The 17,954-nt window shown below is 42.9% G+C and overlaps 1 protein-coding gene across 1 annotated transcript in view; it reads left to right on the top strand.

The window, feature by feature from the left end:
* Positions 1 to 17,954, top strand: part of ACACA (acetyl-CoA carboxylase alpha) — a 776,656-nt gene that overhangs the window by 301,670 nt on the left and 457,032 nt on the right. The window contains exons 32-33 of the mRNA XM_075335853.1: positions 6,772 to 6,879; positions 16,816 to 16,872. Of these exons, the coding sequence (XP_075191968.1) occupies positions 6,772 to 6,879; positions 16,816 to 16,872 (165 nt within the window). The remainder of the gene's footprint in view (positions 1 to 6,771; positions 6,880 to 16,815; positions 16,873 to 17,954) is intronic.

Genomic DNA, 17,954 nt, shown 5'->3' with positions numbered 1-17,954 from the left:
TGCACAATGCATTTTATGTTGCAATTTTTCCTGATACCCTTGTGAAAAAAAAAGCTACCTGGTTGAAGTAACAGTTTTGTGGTAATTTTTTTTTTTTTAATTTTCACGGCTCAAAGTTATTAACTTTTGTGAAGCCCCCAGAGGTTAAAAGTGCTCAATAAACATCTAGATAAATTCCATGAGGGGTCTAGTTTCCAAAATGGGGTCACTTGTGGGGGAGCTCCATTGTTTAGGCACCTCAGAGGGTCTCCAAACGCAACATCGCATCTGCTAATTATTCCAGACAATTTTGCTTTCAAAAATTCAAATGATGCTCCTTCTCTTCCGAGCCTTGCAGTGCGCCCAAACAATTGATTTCCCCCACATATGAGATATCGGTGTACTGAGGAGAAATTGCACAATTAATTTTATGGTGCATTTTTCCTGATACCCTTGTGAAAATGCTAAATTTGATGGCTGAAGTAACATTTTTGTGTAAAAAAAAAAGTAAAATTTTCATTTTTTCCTTCCACATTGCTTTGGTTGCTGTAAGGCTCCTAAAGGGTTAATAAACTTCTTGGATGTGGTTTTGAGCAGAGTGAGGGGTGCAGATTTTAGAATGGGGTCACTTTTGAGTATTTTCTGTTACCTAGGCCTCTCAAAGTCACTCCAAATGTGATGTGGTACCTAAACATTTTTTTTTTGTAAATTTTGTTGGAAAAATGAAAAATTGCTGATGAACTTTGAACCCTTCTAACTTCCTAACGGAAAGCAAAATTTGTTTCGAAAATTGCGCTGGTGTAAAGCAGACATGTGGGAAATGTTGTTTAGTAACTATTTTGTGTGACATATCTCTCAGATTTATGGGCATAAAATTTCAAATTTTGAAAATTGCGAAATTTTCTAAATTTTTGCCAAATTTCCAAAATTTTCACAAATAAACGCAAAACATATCATCCTAAATTTACCACTGACATGAAGTACAATATGTCACGAAAAAACAGTGTTAGAATCGCCAGGATCCGTTAAAGCGTTCCAGAGTTATAACCTTTCAAAGTGACACTGGTCAGAATTGCAAAAAATGGCCGGGTCTTTAAGGTGAAAACAGGCTGGGGGCTGAAGGGGTTAAAGGGAAGGTGTCGTCAAAAAAAAAAATCAATAACTGAAAAAATGTAAAGTATTCAGATTTTGTTTAAATATTATTTGTTTTTAATTGAGCAAAATATAAAAAAATAATTTTAAGAGTTTGATATGTTCCACTTTTAAACACTAGGTGAAGCTGCTGCTGAAATCCCACTGTAGAACTAGCTCACATTACAACTGAGGTAAAAGTGGGTGTAATCTGCTCTCATGTCTGTGATGTCACACTTCCCCCTCCCGTTCTGGCTGTTTCCAAAAGGATAAGGGAAGATGAAGTTTAGGATCACAGTGCGGAGCCATTTTGTTGGTGACCGCAAAGTGATCCTAATGTCTAAAGTGTCACCAAGGCCATCTACATAATGATCCCCACATAGTGCTCTGCACGCCCCATACCAGCAATGCTCTGCCACACGCACACCCACCAGCAATGATCTGCCGCACAACCGCCCGCCCTTCTCTGCCGTACGCCCGCCTACCCTGCTCTGCCGCACGCCCGCCCATAATGCTTTGCCGCACACACGCTCGCAATGCTCTGCTGCACGCATGCTCTCAATGCTCTGCCGCACGCACGCTCATGTGCAATGCTCTAATGCCCGCACGCTTGCAATGCTCTGCCGCCCGCCCGCAATGATCTGCCGCCCACCAGCCCGCAATGCTGTGCCGCCTGCCAGCCCGCAATTCTCTGCCGCCTGCCCACCCGCCCGCAATGCTCTGCCGCATGCCTGCCCGCAATGCTCTGCCTCATGCCTGCCCGCAATGCTCTGCCTCATGCCTGCCCGCAATGCTCTGGTGCACTCCCGCCCACAATGCTCTGCCGCACTTCCGCAAGGAATGCTCTGCCACACGCCCAGCCGCAATGCGCTTCCGCACACCTGGCCGCAATGCTATGCCGCACGCCCGCAATGCTCTTCCGCACCCTGCCCGCAATGCTCTACCGCACGCCCACCCATAATGCTTTTCCGCACGCTCGCAATGCTCTGCCGCACGCACGCTCGCAATGCTCTGCCGCATGCATGCCCGCCCGCAATGCTCTGCCTCACGACCGCCCGCAATGCTCTGTCGCACGCCCGCCCCCCGCAATGCTCTGCCGCACGCCCACCCGCAATGCTCTGCCTCCCGCCTGCAATTCTCTGCCGCACACTCGCAATGCTTTGCCGCACGCATGCCTGCCTGCAATGCCCTGCCGCACACACGCCCCTACTCACCTCATTCTAAGACCTCTGCTACCGGCAGCTGCTCTTGTCAACCCACTGTGTTTTCAGGGGGAAAGTGCAGCACACAGCATACGCTGAGAGCTCCACAAAGATGGCGGCGATCTCCTCCCTCTGCTGTGATCTGGACAGCCCAGGACGTGTGTCCAGCGCATAGCATGGAGTGCTCAGTATTAAGTATTGGGGTCAGAGTCCGTCTATCAAATCCTATGCCCAGAGTGCTGTCATAAATGAGGTGCGTAACTGTTGTTACACACAGCAAATCCAAGATGGCAGCACCCAGTGTTTCAGTAAAAATAGAATTAAATAAAAACTAAATAAACAATGAATTTAATTTTGTATTAATAATAATGGAATTCATTATCACTATTATTAACACAAAAAAAAAAAAGCGACACCTTACCCTTAATGGTTGAAGCTTCGATGGTTGAGGCTTCAAATTCACTTTCGCTGACACTACCTGCCATACACTCCTATCCCTGACTCTCGTCAGAGTCAGAGAATGGATGGTCTGGTAAACACTGGAATGGTAACATCATTGCGTAGAATAGGTCTTCTATTTAATTCTAAATCAGGATACCCCACCAAGCTTTTTTGTAATGATTAAAAGCTTTAATATTTACAATACACAAATAACAATCATCACTGTTGTTATTCGGTTATCTCCATATCATTGGCAAGCCAAAGTTTCACCTTTTTCTTTCACCATTTGTCCACTGTTGTGGGTGCTCCACACATGTTTTGCAAACAATCTGTGGAGCCCAAGATTTATCTCGCTCTCCAAGCTGTACTCCAAAAGACATACTCAATGCACAAAGTCTGTGATATTTCTTCTCTATTTTTCAACCGTGTACTGTACAGCAATGTAGCAGAATACATCAGGATTGTTGATGCAGGTTCTTTTTGATGAAGTCTTAATTTTTAAATGTATTTATATATTTATTAAGAGAGAACTTTTTAGGTATAAACCAAGGCTGGGTTGACTAACTTTTACTGCAGCCAACTCCTTTCCTCAGCAAATTCACAGTAGCATTTTGGATTCAAAAAGTCACTTTTATAGCATTGCAGGACTGCAAATTGAAATACAAAATTATTATCTGGGATATTTCATAGTCTAAGACACACACAGTTAGGGGTACTTTGCACACTACGACATCGCAGGTGCGATGTCGGTGGGGTCATGTCGAAAGTGACGCACTTCCTGCGTCGCTCTCGACATCATAGTGTGTAAATCCAAGATGATACGATTAACGAGCGCAAAAGCGTCGTAATCGTATCATCGGTGTAGCGTCGGCGAATTCCATAATTATGCTGACGCGACGGTCCGATGTTGTTCCTTGCTCCTGCGGCAGCACACATTGCTGTGTGTGAAGTCGCAGGAGCGAGGAACATCTCCTACCTGCATCCCGGCTGCAATGCGGAAGGAAGGAGGTGGGCGGGATGTTTACATCCCGCTCATCTCCGCCCCTCTACTCCTATTGGCCGCCTGCCGTGTGACGCCGCACGAACCGCCCCCTTAATAAGGAGGCGGTTCGCCGGCCAGAGCGACGTGGCACGGCAGGTGAGTGTATGTGAAGCAGCCGTAGCGATAATATTCGCTACGGCATCTATCACAATGATATTGCAGCTGCGACGGGGGCGGGGACTATCGCGCTCGGCATCGCAGCATCGGCTTGCGATGTCGTAGTGTGCAAAGTACCCCTTAGAGTCAGCAGACAGACTAAAAGCTATTGAATGTGTTATCCCACACAAGTCGCATTGCGGGAATCCATTATTTTTATGGATGTCCATTATCTCAAAAACTAGAACCAATTCAGCAAAAGTAATGGGATTTTTTTAATTCACCACCCTCAAAGTGCCCTAAATCCATTAAATAAATCTTGGCACCTGAAAAAATTTTTTTTTTTGTAAACCTATTACACCTGTCTTATAGATGCAGAATAATAGGTGATCCAGCAACTCTAGTGTTTATTCCATGATATTAAAAAAAACCATGAATAGGTCAGATGTAGAAATACATACATTGCATTTTATGCATTTCAAGCTCTTAATCATAGACTAGGTTATAGATGCTAATAGTTTTACATTTTTTGCACAGTTTGTCAATTACTTTAAGCTATACATCATGAATGCGAGGGAAGGCATGAACCACAACTAGGAGAAAAGATCACTTATATTTAAAACTTACCTTTTTGTAGACTATGCATTTATACATTGATGCACAAACTATTGAAATGAAAGAGTTAAGCCTGCTTTACACGTTGCAATTTCGCATACGATATCGTATGCGATTTGCAATGCCCCCATCGTATGTGCAGTACGTTCAATTTGTTGAACGTGCCGCACAAACGATTAACCCCCGTTACACGTACTCGCCTTCCATACGACCTCGATGTGGGCGGCGAACGTCCACTTCCTGGAGTGGGAGGGATGTTTGGCGTCACAGCGACGTCACGTGGCAGCCGGCCAATAGAAGCGGAGGGGCGGAGCTGAGCGGGACTTAAACATCCCGCCCACCTCCTTCCTTCCGCATTGTGGGCCGGGAGCCACAGGACGCAGGTCTGTTCATCCTTCCCAGGGTGTCACACACTGCGATGTGCGCTACCCCGGGAACGTTGAACAATCTGATGTTCAATTCTAGAGAAATGAACGATGTGCATGCGATGAACGTTTTAACGTTCAATCGCAATCGCACGTACCTGTCACACACTGCAATGTAACTTACAATGCCGGATGTGCGTCACTTACGACGTGACCCCGCCGACACATTTGCAGCGTGTAAAGCAGGCTTTAGTTGTGGATTATTTGAAGAAGCAGCAAATTAATATTAAGTATCCAGTCACTTAGGCTAACCAATATTATACAGATCTGCAAGGAAAAAATTGCAGTTACCGTATTCTTCGCTTTATAAGACGCACCCCAAATTTACACTTAAAAAAAGGTAAAAAAAAGAAAAATGGAGTCTGTCTTATACTCCGGTGTTCTCTTACCGGAGGGGGGCAGCAGTGGTGGTGAAGCGGGGTCACAGGAGGCAGAGGTTGTGCTGGCAGGCGCGGCGGGTCAGTGGCAGCGGGGTCTGTGGTGGCAGGTGCGGTGGCGTCCGTGATGGCAGGTGCGGTGGTGGCAGGCGCGGTGGCGTCCGTGGTGGCAGGCGCGTCGGTGGGTGAGTCGTGCAGCAGGCCAGTGCAGTGAGTGTCCCAGTGTCCGCGGTCCCGGTTCAAATGATAGCGCCTGGAGCGGCGCATGCGCAGATGGAGCTCTCATCCAAGGGCTCCATCTGCACACGCGCTGACTCCCGGAGTGGCGCGTGCGCAGATGGAGCTCTCATCCAAGAGCTCAATCTGTGCATGCTTCCGCTCCCGGCGCCATCATTTGAAACTGGGACCGCAGACAAACTGGGTAAACTGCTGCACAGCCGCCCACCCCGCACGCACAGAGTGGCAGCCAGCAGGCTGCCTGCCCACCCTGCATGCAAGCGGCCGGGTACCTGTGCTTGCGGGTGGCAGCCGGGTACCTGTGGCTGTGTGTGGGCGGCAGCCGGGTGCCTGTGTGCGAGAGGCAGCCGGGTGCCTGTGTGTGTGAGGCAGCCGGGTGCCTGTGTGAGGGCGGCAGCCGGGTGCCTGTCGGTGCCGGCTGCCGCCCGCACACAGGCACCCGGATGCCACCCGCACGCAGCCACACAGGTACCCGGCTGCCACCCGCACGCAAGCACAGGTACCCGGCCGCTTGCACGTAGCCACAGGCACCCGGCCGCCCCGTCGCCGCACAAAGAGGACCCCCAAGTAAAGCTATATTCGGATTTTAAGATGCACCCCCCATTTTCCTCCCAAATTTTTGGGAGGAAAAGTGCGTCTTACAATCCGAAAAATATGGTATTTATTTTTACACTCTACTCTGGGAACCCAGACAGCTAGTGTGAGGGCAGCCAATCACAGCCACTGTCACAGAGGGTGGGCAGGGGAAGCAGTGAATATGCATGATATTTAATGAGCGGACCCGTCAGCAGTGTCACAGCCGTGTGGAAACTCTGTAAGTAAAACTATCGTGCTTGAATCTCCATTTCACTTCCTTTTGCAGCCCCCTAGCTTTTACTAACACCATTTCACAGGATTCAGGTTTTCGCCCCCCATAGACTTATATAGGGTTCGGGTTTAAGTCTTGTCCCGAACCAGGCTTTTTATTTTTTTTTTATCTGCGGGTTTGTCCATCTCTAGTGCTTAAGCATCTGGACCCCCACTGATCTATCACATTTCAAAAGTTTAGGACTTCACTTGCATTCTGGTGGCCATAAATTAGCCTCCTGAGATGATTAAAAACTCAAAATTAGTGTGCATTTACTCTTACTTTAATTTGTGCTTTTTACCTTTAGATGTAATACGGTCTTCTTTCTAATTTCCAGAAATTGTAACTTTTATTGTTTGTGTTTAATTATCTATTTCAGAGCAACCGAGATGAACCTATCCACATCCTGAACATTGCTATCAAAACTGACTGTGATATTGATGATAATGGTTTGGCCGTTATGTTTCGAGACTTCACACAAAACAAAGTAAGAACTTTACAGAATTAAACTTTTAAGTACAACTTTGGATTTATTGGTATGCTACTGCTGGGATTGATCTATTGTGAAAAAACAAACAAACAAAAAAAGTTAAAAAAAATTACCTCTCCCCACTATGATAGAAGTCTACTGCTGTTAATGTACAGCTTTGATCTAATGAGGCGACAATAAAAGGAATATGTTAGATGCACTATTTTATTGTTCTTTATCATATTTATTACATCATGCAGCTACTAGTGATTGCATATAGAAAACACCCGATGGCTGCTCACTTTTTTTACCCATTGATTTTAAAATCCTTGAAACACCTTCCCTTTTCCCACTGTGAGAAAAAAATATCAGTATTTCTTTTCTTAAAAACAAATAGAAGCGGAAAAAGATAGTTTTGATTTTCATCTGTATCAAGCCTCAGGCAGTAGGAGGGAAAAAAAAACATTTAAACATCTACTAGAATAATCCCAATTGTCCAAATAATATCTCAGCCGCAGCATGTTTATAGAAATTAGGATCATATACTTGTAAATGACTTGCAGAGGAGATGGAAGCAGTCAGCGTTAATGGAGTTTCTCCAGGTGCTGCTGCCTAATCGCCTGCTTATAACTGTAGACTGACTGAGAAGCCCACATTATCACAATGTAATCAGAATCCTGTTGCTATGCTGTCATTATATGCCACTTGTGGAATTTTAAAAGCAATAACAATTTTGATGTTAAAACTCCAAGTATTAGAGTTATTTTCTCTCCCGGACAGTAATATTATTGCAAATGCTTGCTATCTAAATGTATTTTTTTTTTCCACTTAATTGCAATCCTCCTTTTCTGAATGTTGAGTGGATTGAGCTGCTAGCTCTTGTGATTTTCACTACAATAAGTGGGAAGATAATGATTACTTGTAGATACTATAGCTCTCATGGGTGTGTTTATATAGCACTGTCCCTTATGGTTGTTAAAGAGCAACAATATTTTCGTTTTAACCCTTGGTAAATTTGAAAATTGTCTTTTCAGTGAGGAAGTAGACAAACTCTAGTGCCACCTATTGGAGGTAGCAATCCTAAAAGTCAAAAGTGACCCTTAAACGAGCCTTGTCATATCACTTAGGATTTATGCCAGATAAGAACCTCAATTTGCAGACATGGTGTTTCGGGATGGTTGTCCCTAGTCAGTGCAAAGTATGAGATCTGATCTAACTGTATGAGAGGCTAAGATGGGGTCTAAAAGAGAAAACGTTTCTCCTTTTGGAGACAAACACATCATTCCAGCATGCCAGTGGTGAGAAGACTTTAAGCCGCAATGATTCTCTGGGAAATATGCAAATTGTCTCTTCAGTGATGAACTCTAGTGCCACCTATTACAGGTATCAATCCTAAAAGTCAAAAGTGACCCTTTAACAAGCCTTTTCATATGACTAAGGAGAAAGGGGAACCTATTAGGTGCCACTACAGTTCATCTACTTCCTCACTGAAGAGACAATTTGCATATTTCTCAGAGGAGCATTGCGGCTTAAAGTCTCCTGACCACTGGCATGCTGGTTTGGTGTGTGAGTCTCTGCAAGGAGAATAACTTCCCCCTTAGAACCCTTGGTAAAGAAATTCAAGCAAGTAAAGTTAACACCCCCATTGGTTCATATAAGGTTAGATATTGTGTGTTGACATGGAAGACCAAAGCATGGGGAATATTTTTCTGTGGAAGTTGTTTTGCAGCTTCTTATTCAAGTATTCAGTATTCATACTTGAGTTGAGACCCCAAACCAGTTCATGGAACAAAGGCACATGAATGCATATGTAGATAAACTCTCAACTTCAGCTTATGAAAATACCTTGGCTAATAGCTGAATGGAATGCAATACTGCTCTTTAATTTATTGGAAAAGAAGATATGATACGGCTGAGGAAACACACGATTAAGGCTATATTCTACCTGGAAAAAAATGTTCGCGCCCCTTGCATTTTTATGGATGTTTTCACTGCTGACAACCATACATGAAATTTTAAGGAAGGAAAAATTGTGAAGTTTTATTTTTCCATCATCGTGGCCGTGTCGTTCCTCAGCTGGATCATGTCTTCTTGCCCATTGTATTTCACTTCTTCCCAATGGGATCCGTGCAGAGACCGGCAATCAGATATTTGAGGGTAAAGAGTGTGTTGTTGCTAATTGTAATTTAGGCCAGAATATGATCTAAGACTTAACTGCAAAATTAAAAGGTAAAAGCCGAGTTTCAAGGTAGGTAAGCACAGTATCCTGAAGGCCTAGAAATTTCAGTCAAGAAAACTTCAATACTACGCTCAAAGTTGGTGCATTACTTGCTTAACCAATGTGTAAAAGAACTGACGTCCTCAGTGGTTGATACCTTTTAATGGCTAACTGAAAAGATGGTAATAATAGCAAGCTTTCCAGACTACTCAGGTCTCTTCTTCAGGGTAACACGATACAAAGATATATTTTACTTGCTTAACCAAGAAAGTATTATTTGTTTGCTGATGCTATGTGTTGCTGATACCATTAACTTGATATTTGCAAAGTAGCGTCATTTCCAAGCATTTTACCAAGATTCTGTTTATAATATGAACCATAGCAACCTATTGCTTATACAGTAGGAGAAAAACTCCCTCGGTCACCACATCACATCACCCCACGTTATGTAGTACATCAAATTCCAAAGAACAGAATAAAAGTCATTAAAAAGTATTTTGTAAAATGAAAACTCACCTTGTAAAAAAACTTTATTCAGCTCAATCAGTGGAAAAATATATAAGTTGTGGTTGACACAAAATTAAATTTATTTATACTAATCATCTTTGGTCAAGTTAAAGGGGTATTCCCATCTCCAAGATCCTATCCCAATATATAGTAGTTATAATAACAATAATATTAGCAAATACCTCCAATTCGAAATTCTCATATAGCCATGTCTCTTACCTCATGTGCAGGGCATTGCAGGACCTCAGGTATCCATGGTTATGACCACGAGCAACTAAGTGTGACTATATGCGTGGTCATAACCATGGATACCTAAGCTGCAGTGCCATACATATCAGGTAAGTGTCCGCTTTTCAGGAGAACTATACTACATTTCTAATTGGAGATATTATTATTATTCTTATACCTACTACATATTGGGATAGGAGCTTGGAGATGGGAATACCCCTTTAAACATTAACATCTCTGTACATTTTAGAATCTGTAATTATGCTCATCATGGATACCTTTTACCCCGCATCCGCCTTTTATATACTCTCATCATGGAACATTTTATAGCTAGTATCTGTGCCAACAACATTATGCAGAGGATCACAATCAGTGGTCACTAATGTAAATGCTCTGCATTTGCTGAGGATCTTTTAGTGTAGATCACAAACCTAATTCTTTTCTGTCCCTGATGTCCAAGCTGGAAAGGTTAAAGTTAACTCATTACAAGTCAAATACTTTGAATGCTAATATCTCTGTAATAGAGAGGCAAAAAAATAAAAATAAAGTTTTTTATTCTGTTTTGCAACCACCACAACCTGTGTCCTGCTTTGCATGAAAGGTTTAGCAAAATTTTCACTTTTACCTGGTGACTTTTGAACGCCTGTACTTCTCTTCCTCGTGCCACTAGCACAAATGACTGATGTCCCTCCACAATCAACAAGTCCCTTACTTCTGTAGATCCTGAAAGATATAGCTGGACACTTATCTGTGGCTATATGGATATCTGTGGCTTTATGGGCCAAATGTTCTTATGTTTCACATATGGCAGGTATTGCCACAACGCGTCGGGAAACAAGACTCTTTGACATAGTGGTACTTTGTATCTGATATAGTACATAAATGATTCCCTTTTGCGGCACTGTGGTGAGGCGAGGGGGACATGTCTCATTTAGTGCTGTTGTCTTGGAGCTTTTAGGATGCTATCCTTTGAATAATCTTTCAAATTACAGGAGCTGACTGGTAATAACTGCTGCTACCCTCCTCCTAATCTAATATATAAAGCTCAGTGTATGTGTGTGTGTGTGTGTGTGTGTGTGTGTGTGTGTGTGTGTGTCCGCTAAAGGAATCCGCACCGTCGCATTTACAATCATGAAATTTTGCACAGACGCCCCATGTGACCCAGGGAACGTCATAGACTATGTTTTGATGGGAAAAATTAACCCCGCGCTTTACAGTTACTCTCAAAAATCCTGCCTCCATTAATCTGAATGGAGCTGGGAGATACGGGCTATTAATAGCAACTGTGAGTGGTTGCTATAGGAACAAAATAAACTGTTAGTATAAGAAGTTTGTGTGAGTGAGAGACAGAAAAAGACAGACAGACAAAGATAGAGACAGACACAGCTCTGGAAAGAGACAGCTCTGGAAAGAGACAGCTCTGGAAAGAGACAGCCGGGCAAAGAGACAGCCGGGCAAAGAGACAGCCGGGCAAAGAGACAGATGGGGAAAGAGGCAGCCCTGGTAAGAGACAGCCGGCCAAAGAGACAGCCGAGCAAAGAGAACCCACTGAGCGGTTAACTGTTACACAGCAGTGGGCTTCATATAGTCTGATCAGAATGCTAAACCAAAAACCTCATGTTCAATTTTGTAAATTTTTGCTTAGCCCTAATAGATTAATGTATACATTTTGGATGTGCAAGCCATGTCTTTCTCTACAGCTATGGTAAGTGCTCAAAGCTGTAAGAGATAGAATCCATGTAACGCTAGCTGGCTTTTCTGACTCCGTATAGCTCTCGTATAGAGTACTCTTATCAGGAAATTATCCTTCTAATCAGTCTCCTTTTTGCATGTTCACACTAACTTTTTTTGAGGTGTTGTTAGTATCTAATATTTGGGTTACATACCACTTTTTGCTGGCTTTAGTCCATTTTTAGTGGGAGACAAGGTGAATGGAAAATGGCAATTCTGGCTTATATTTCCACATGTTTTAAAGCAATCCAAGACCTCTTGATCTTGCTTTTGTTTGATTGCTGGTACAATAAACTGCAATGCAAATGTTCTATGATGCTTTGGCAATCTCCTCAATCTAAGCTTACAAGAGACTGGCAGGCGACGACCAGAACTATTCAGTGGACTTAAATCTGCCACTAAGGGAAGCTTTTTACTATTTTGTAATAGTCATAAAAGCTTAGTAGTTAGGGTACCGTCACACTTTAGCGACGCAGCAGCGATCCCACCAGCAATCTGACCTGGTCAGGATCGCTGCTGCATCGCTACATGGTCACTGGTGAGCTGTCAAACAGGCAGATCTCACCAGCGACCAGTGACCAGCCCCCAGCCAGCAGCGACGTGCGAGCGATGCTGCGCTTGCACGGAGCCGGCGTCTGGAAGCTGTGGACACTGGTAACTAAGGTAAACATCGGGTATGGTTACCCAATGTTTACCTTAGTTACCAGCGCACACCGCTTAGCTTAGCGTGTGCAGGGAGCAGGAGCCGGCACTCGCAGCGTGAGAGCTGCGGAGGCTGGTAACGAAGGTAAATATCGGGTAACAACCTTGGTTACCCGATGTTTACCTTGTTTACAGCTTACCGAAGGCTGTCAGATGCCGGCTCCTGCTCCCTGCACATTCAGGATTGTTGCTCTCTCGCTGTCACACACAGCGATGTGTGCTTATCAGCGGGAGAGCAACAATAAAAAAAACGAACCAGGGCTGTGTGTAACGAGCAGCGATCTCACAGCAGGGGCCAGATCGCTGCTCAGTGTCACACACAGCGAGATCGCTAATGAGGTCACTGCTGCGTCACAAAAACCGTGACTCAGCAGCGATCTCAGTAGCGATCTATCTGTGTGTGAAGTACCCCTTAGACTGTGTGCCCACAATGATTTTTTGGTGAATTTCTGATGCGGTGTATTTTTGCTGCATCAAAAAAACCAAAACCGCATCTAAAGGGGGCTTTACACGCTACGATATCGTTAATGTTTTATCGTCAGGGTCACGTCGTTAGTGGCGCACATCCGGCGTCATTAACGATATCGCAGCGTGTAACACTTACCAGCGACCTTAAACGTCCTCCAAAGTGGTGAAAATCGTTCACCATGAAGAGGTCGTCCTAAAACCAAAAATTATTAATGGTTGTTTATAGATGTTTTTCCTCGTTCCTGCGGCAGCACACCTCGCTGTGTGTGACAACGCAGGAGCGAGGAACCTCACCTTACCTGCGTCCCGTCCGGAATGAGGAAGGAAGAAGGCGGGCGGGATGTTCGTCCCGCTCATCTCCGCCCCTCCGCTTTGATTGGCCGGCCGCTTAGTGACGTCGCGGTGACGTCGCCGTCATGCCGAACGCACCTCCCCCTTGAAGGAGGGATTGTTCGGCAGTCACAGCGCCGCCGCCGACCAGGTAAGTGCGTGTGACGCTGCCGTAGCGATAATGTTCGCTGCGGCAGTGATCACGCGATATCGCATGCACGACGGAGGCGGGTGCTTTTGCGTACGATATCGCTAGCAATTGCTAGAAATATCGTAGCGTGTAAAGCCCGCTTTATATTTCCAGCAAAGTGGATGGATTTCTAGAAATCTCCTGACCTCTTTAATCTTTCAATACATGAAGATTAAATGCAGGTACAAACTGAACATACATTTTTAATACATTTATGTTATGAAAACACAGTAAAAATTCATGTAATCGGTTTGAATCAATGAACTTTTGTCAAAGCCATATACATGTGGTCAAAATTGTTGGTACTCCTCGTTTAATGAAAGAAAAGCCCACAATGGTCACAGAAATAACTTGAATCTGACAAAAGTAATAAATAAAAAATCTATGAAAGTGATCAAATGAAAGTCAGACATTGCTTTTCTGCTTCCACAGAATGTTTAAAAATATAAAACTCATGAAATAGGTGTGGACAGAAATGATGGCACTCTTAACTTTCGTGGCACAACCTTTGAGGCAATTGCTGCAATCAAACGATTCCTGTAACTGTCAATGAGACTTCTGCACCTCTCGACAGGTATTTTGGCCGCTCCTTAAGAGCAAACTGCTCCAGTTGTCTCAAGTTTGAAGGTTACCTTTTCCAAATGGCATGTTTCAGTTCTTTCTACAGATGCTCAATAGGATTTAGGTCAGGGCTCATAGAAGGCTACTTCAGAATAGTCCAATGTTTTCCTCTTAGCCATTCTTGGGTGTTTTTAGCTCTGTGTTTTGGGTCATTATCCTGTTGAAAGACCCATGACCTGCGACTAAGACCAAGCTATCTGACATCGGGCAACATATTTCTCTCTACAATACCTTGATAGTCTTCAGATTTCAGTATACCCTGTACAGATTCAAGACACCCTTTGCCAGATGCAGCAAAGCAGCCCCAGAACATAACAGAGCCTCCTCCATGTTTCACAGTACGGACAGTGTTCTTTTCTTGATATGTTTCATTCTTCCATCTGTGAACATAGAGCTGAGGTGCCTTGCCAAAAAGTTCATTTTTTCTCTCCTCTGTCCATAGGATATTCTCACAGGAGCTTTGTGGTTTGTCAACATGTAGTTTGGCAAATTCCAGTCTGGCTTTTTTATGATTTTTTTTTTCAACAATGGTGTCCTCCTTGGTCGTCTCTCCATGAAGTCCACTTTGGCTTATATAACGACGGCTAATACAATTTGACACTGGTGATTCTTGAGCTTGAAGTTCACCTTTAATCTCTTTAGATTTTTTTTCTGGGCTCCTTTGTTACCATCTGTATTATCCATCGTTGATTTGTCATCAATTTTCCTCCTGCAGCCAAGTCCAGAGAGGTTGGCTACAGTCCCATTGGATCTTAAATTTCTGAATAATATGTGCAACTGTAGTCACAGGAACATCAAGCTGCTTGGAGATGGTCTTATAACCTTTAGCTTTTACATGCTTGTCTATAATTTCCTTTCTAATCTCCTGAGAACACTTTCCTTTGATTCCTCTTGTCCATATTGAGTGTCGTACACACAATGTCACCAAACAGTACAGTGAGTATCTGTAGCCATATATACAGGCCCACTGACTGATTACAAGATTGTAGACAACTGTGATGCTAATTAGTGGATACACCTTGATTTAACATATTGTCCCTTTTGTCACATTATTTTCAGGGATACCATAATTTCTGTCCAGGCCTGTTTCAGGAGGTTTTGTTTTTTTTTTTTAAATTCTGTGGAAGCATGGTTGAAAAGCAATTTCTGACTTTTTTGGTTCATTTTCATAGATTTTTATTATTACTTTTGTCAGATTCAAGTTATTTCTGTGACCATTGTGAGTTTTTCTTTCATTAAACTAAGGGTGCCAACAATTTTGACCATGTGTGTAGCCGGAAGTATCTTAACAAAGCCGCTTCGTTAAAAGCATGATATTTCAAAAAAAGACCAAAAACACGATAAAACACACAAAAATGCAAGTAACCTAGTTTATAGAATAGTGGCAGAAATGTTGCAGAAATTCTACAAAATGAAAAACTCCCCAAAAGCTCATTGTGAAAGCAGTGTTACATGTCTAAAGATAAAAAAAAATTGTTTAAAAGAACTGAAGTCCTCAGTGGTTGATACCACCACTGAGGACTTCAGTTCTTTTAAACAATTTTTTTTATCTCTACTGGCTAACACGGTACAAAGATATATTTTACTTGTATGTCTAAAGATAATGATAAAAAAAGAAAAGTGCACGTGATAGAACATAAGTACTATCCCTTGCCTCTGCAGCCAATTTTCTTTTTTGCACTTTTGTTTTTTCCTCACCTTCTTTCAAGAATCATATTTTTTGTCAACATTGCCATATTATATAAATAAAGAAAGAGAAGCGCAATGAGGAGCACCTGTGAAATATAAAGTTATAATGCTTATTATCACTGCCCACCTTTTAGGGTTGTGCTTCCCCCGCACAACCCCAGTAACGAGTTTGAGTTTTTCCTAGGAAGCGGTACTGCTTCTCCTCACAATAGCGCTGTATGATGACTTGATCCGGGTTTGTTAGTCTCCTAGCACCACAATGTTACACCAACGCCGCAGGTCACAGAGTTCCCGTTCTAGTATCCAACATCCAGCAGAATATATTACTCTGGGCAGTTTCCTATCCTTAAAGCAGCTCCTGCCGAATTTCCCTTGAAGGGAATATGTTAATTAAAAAATTGTTGTTCGGTCTGCTGGAGCGCTAATAAAGATATCTGCCAGAAAAATTATTTTAGAGACAAATTTTTAATAGTGGTCTCTTATAAACACAACATGTTTCAACAACCCACTGTTGTCTTCCTCAGGTGATATCACCTGACTCGCCATAGACTCGCCAGTGACATACACGTATGTCGTATAGCATTAAAGGTTCAAAGAGGTTGGTCTTTTTTCTATAAAATATGCTTGGTACATGATTTTGCCAACTTATATAAGTTATGTATATATGATCATGTATGTAAAGCTCTATGAAATTAATAGCGCTAGGTAAGTAAATAAATATTATAATCATTATATATAGTGTTACAGGTTCAGCAGAAATCTTTTGGTACTACATCCTTCCTTACAGACTGTCCTTAACTCTATTCAAAGGCGAGCAACTCATCACTTAATGTGGCCCTTTCTATTTGAGGGCCACAATTTCAATAGCAGATCTCTGTGCTCACCAATAATTACATGGGTGCAGAGAGGAAGTTCAGTTCACCTCTCCAATTGTTTTGCATCTATCACCAATCTCATGTTCCTTAATGGACAACTCTGGTTTTACAAAACAGAGGTAGGTACAAAACAAGTTGATGGGATGGCACACTGAATGCCTCAGCCAAACCAAGGGTTCATCAAACACCTGTGCTTGGATTTATCAGTCGTTTTGTGTTGACAGACTCCTTTTTAGGTACTAAATTGATTGGTTCTTAAAAGACCATGGTTACACTGTATAGTACCATAGATCCAAAACTTCTCTATTCTTTTGTTTAACGAAACCAGCAAATGTAACATAATTTTTTTTTTATTATTTCTCATCTTAAACAAAAAAATTCTGTTTGTTTTCTAGAAAACTGTGCTAATGGATCATGGAATTCGTCGACTGACATTTTTGGTAGCACAAAAGGTAATATATTTCTTTGTTCTTTCTCTATCTGTATTGCAAGACTTGTAGACTTATTTTACTTGCAGGTGCCCCTATACATTTGAGAACAGATTTTACGAAGTATAATAATGGTTTTCCCAGAAAAGACATTTATTGCTTATCTACAGGGACTGGTGATAAATATGTGATCGACAGGATTTAACCTTATAAAAAGAAAGATGGGAAAAAAAACTCCTTTGAACATAATCCTTAGAAAACTTACACAGTTTTTGGTCCAAGGGCAACATTGGGTTGCAATTTTTTTTAAAACAGTATTTACATGAATACATAATCAGAACCACCATCAGTACATTAATACATTACCAGAACCAAGTTTTAAGGCGTTAGAGAGTTTCTGTACCCAAAAACACACACTTATTTAATACTGTGTTTTTGGGGCAGAAACACCCCAAGTCTCCCTGATAAAAATACTCAAGATTTCAGATTAAATTTTAACATAGCCATGAAGCACCAGAACCTCTGTCAGTACATGAATGCAACGACAGAACCGCCGTCTGTACATGAATGCACTGCAGAACCACCATGAGTACATGTATACAGCACCAAGTGTAGTGCTGTGATCAAATGTAATTTGAGGTCAGCCCCATATATGCATTGCTTAATCCTACAATTACCAGTATATCCTTAAAGGGGTGGTTCACCCATTTTTTTTATTTTCTGTAGGAGTTCTACTTACCTTTCTAGGCGTTTTCTCCATTGTCTTCTGTTTCCAGTTCTGGCACTGAGCGGCGCTATCCTGCACGCTCCATGCCGGTCACATGACCCCCTGGAGCTGTGGCCGCCAGCATCCTCTGACATCCCGGCATTTCCGGGCTCTCAAACAAGACGGGTACGTCAGAGGAGGCTGGCACCACTCAGATTGAGTGACAGGGCTGTGGGTGGTGACTACCGCACATCACAGCCCAGTATCGAGGGGAGGATCCGGAGGACGTCAGTGTGGAGCCGGCGTCCTGCAGATGGTGAGGCACGGGGCGCCAGTGTGCAGTACAGGGGGGGGGGTTCTTCAGCTGAATCCCCCCCTGCACGTAAGTATGTGATCACAC

Source organism: Anomaloglossus baeobatrachus, chromosome 2 (genome assembly GCF_048569485.1).
Source record: "Anomaloglossus baeobatrachus isolate aAnoBae1 chromosome 2, aAnoBae1.hap1, whole genome shotgun sequence".
NCBI classification, from domain to species: Eukaryota; Metazoa; Chordata; class Amphibia; order Anura; family Aromobatidae; genus Anomaloglossus; species Anomaloglossus baeobatrachus.
This window is presented reverse-complemented; position numbering and strand designations above follow the sequence as displayed.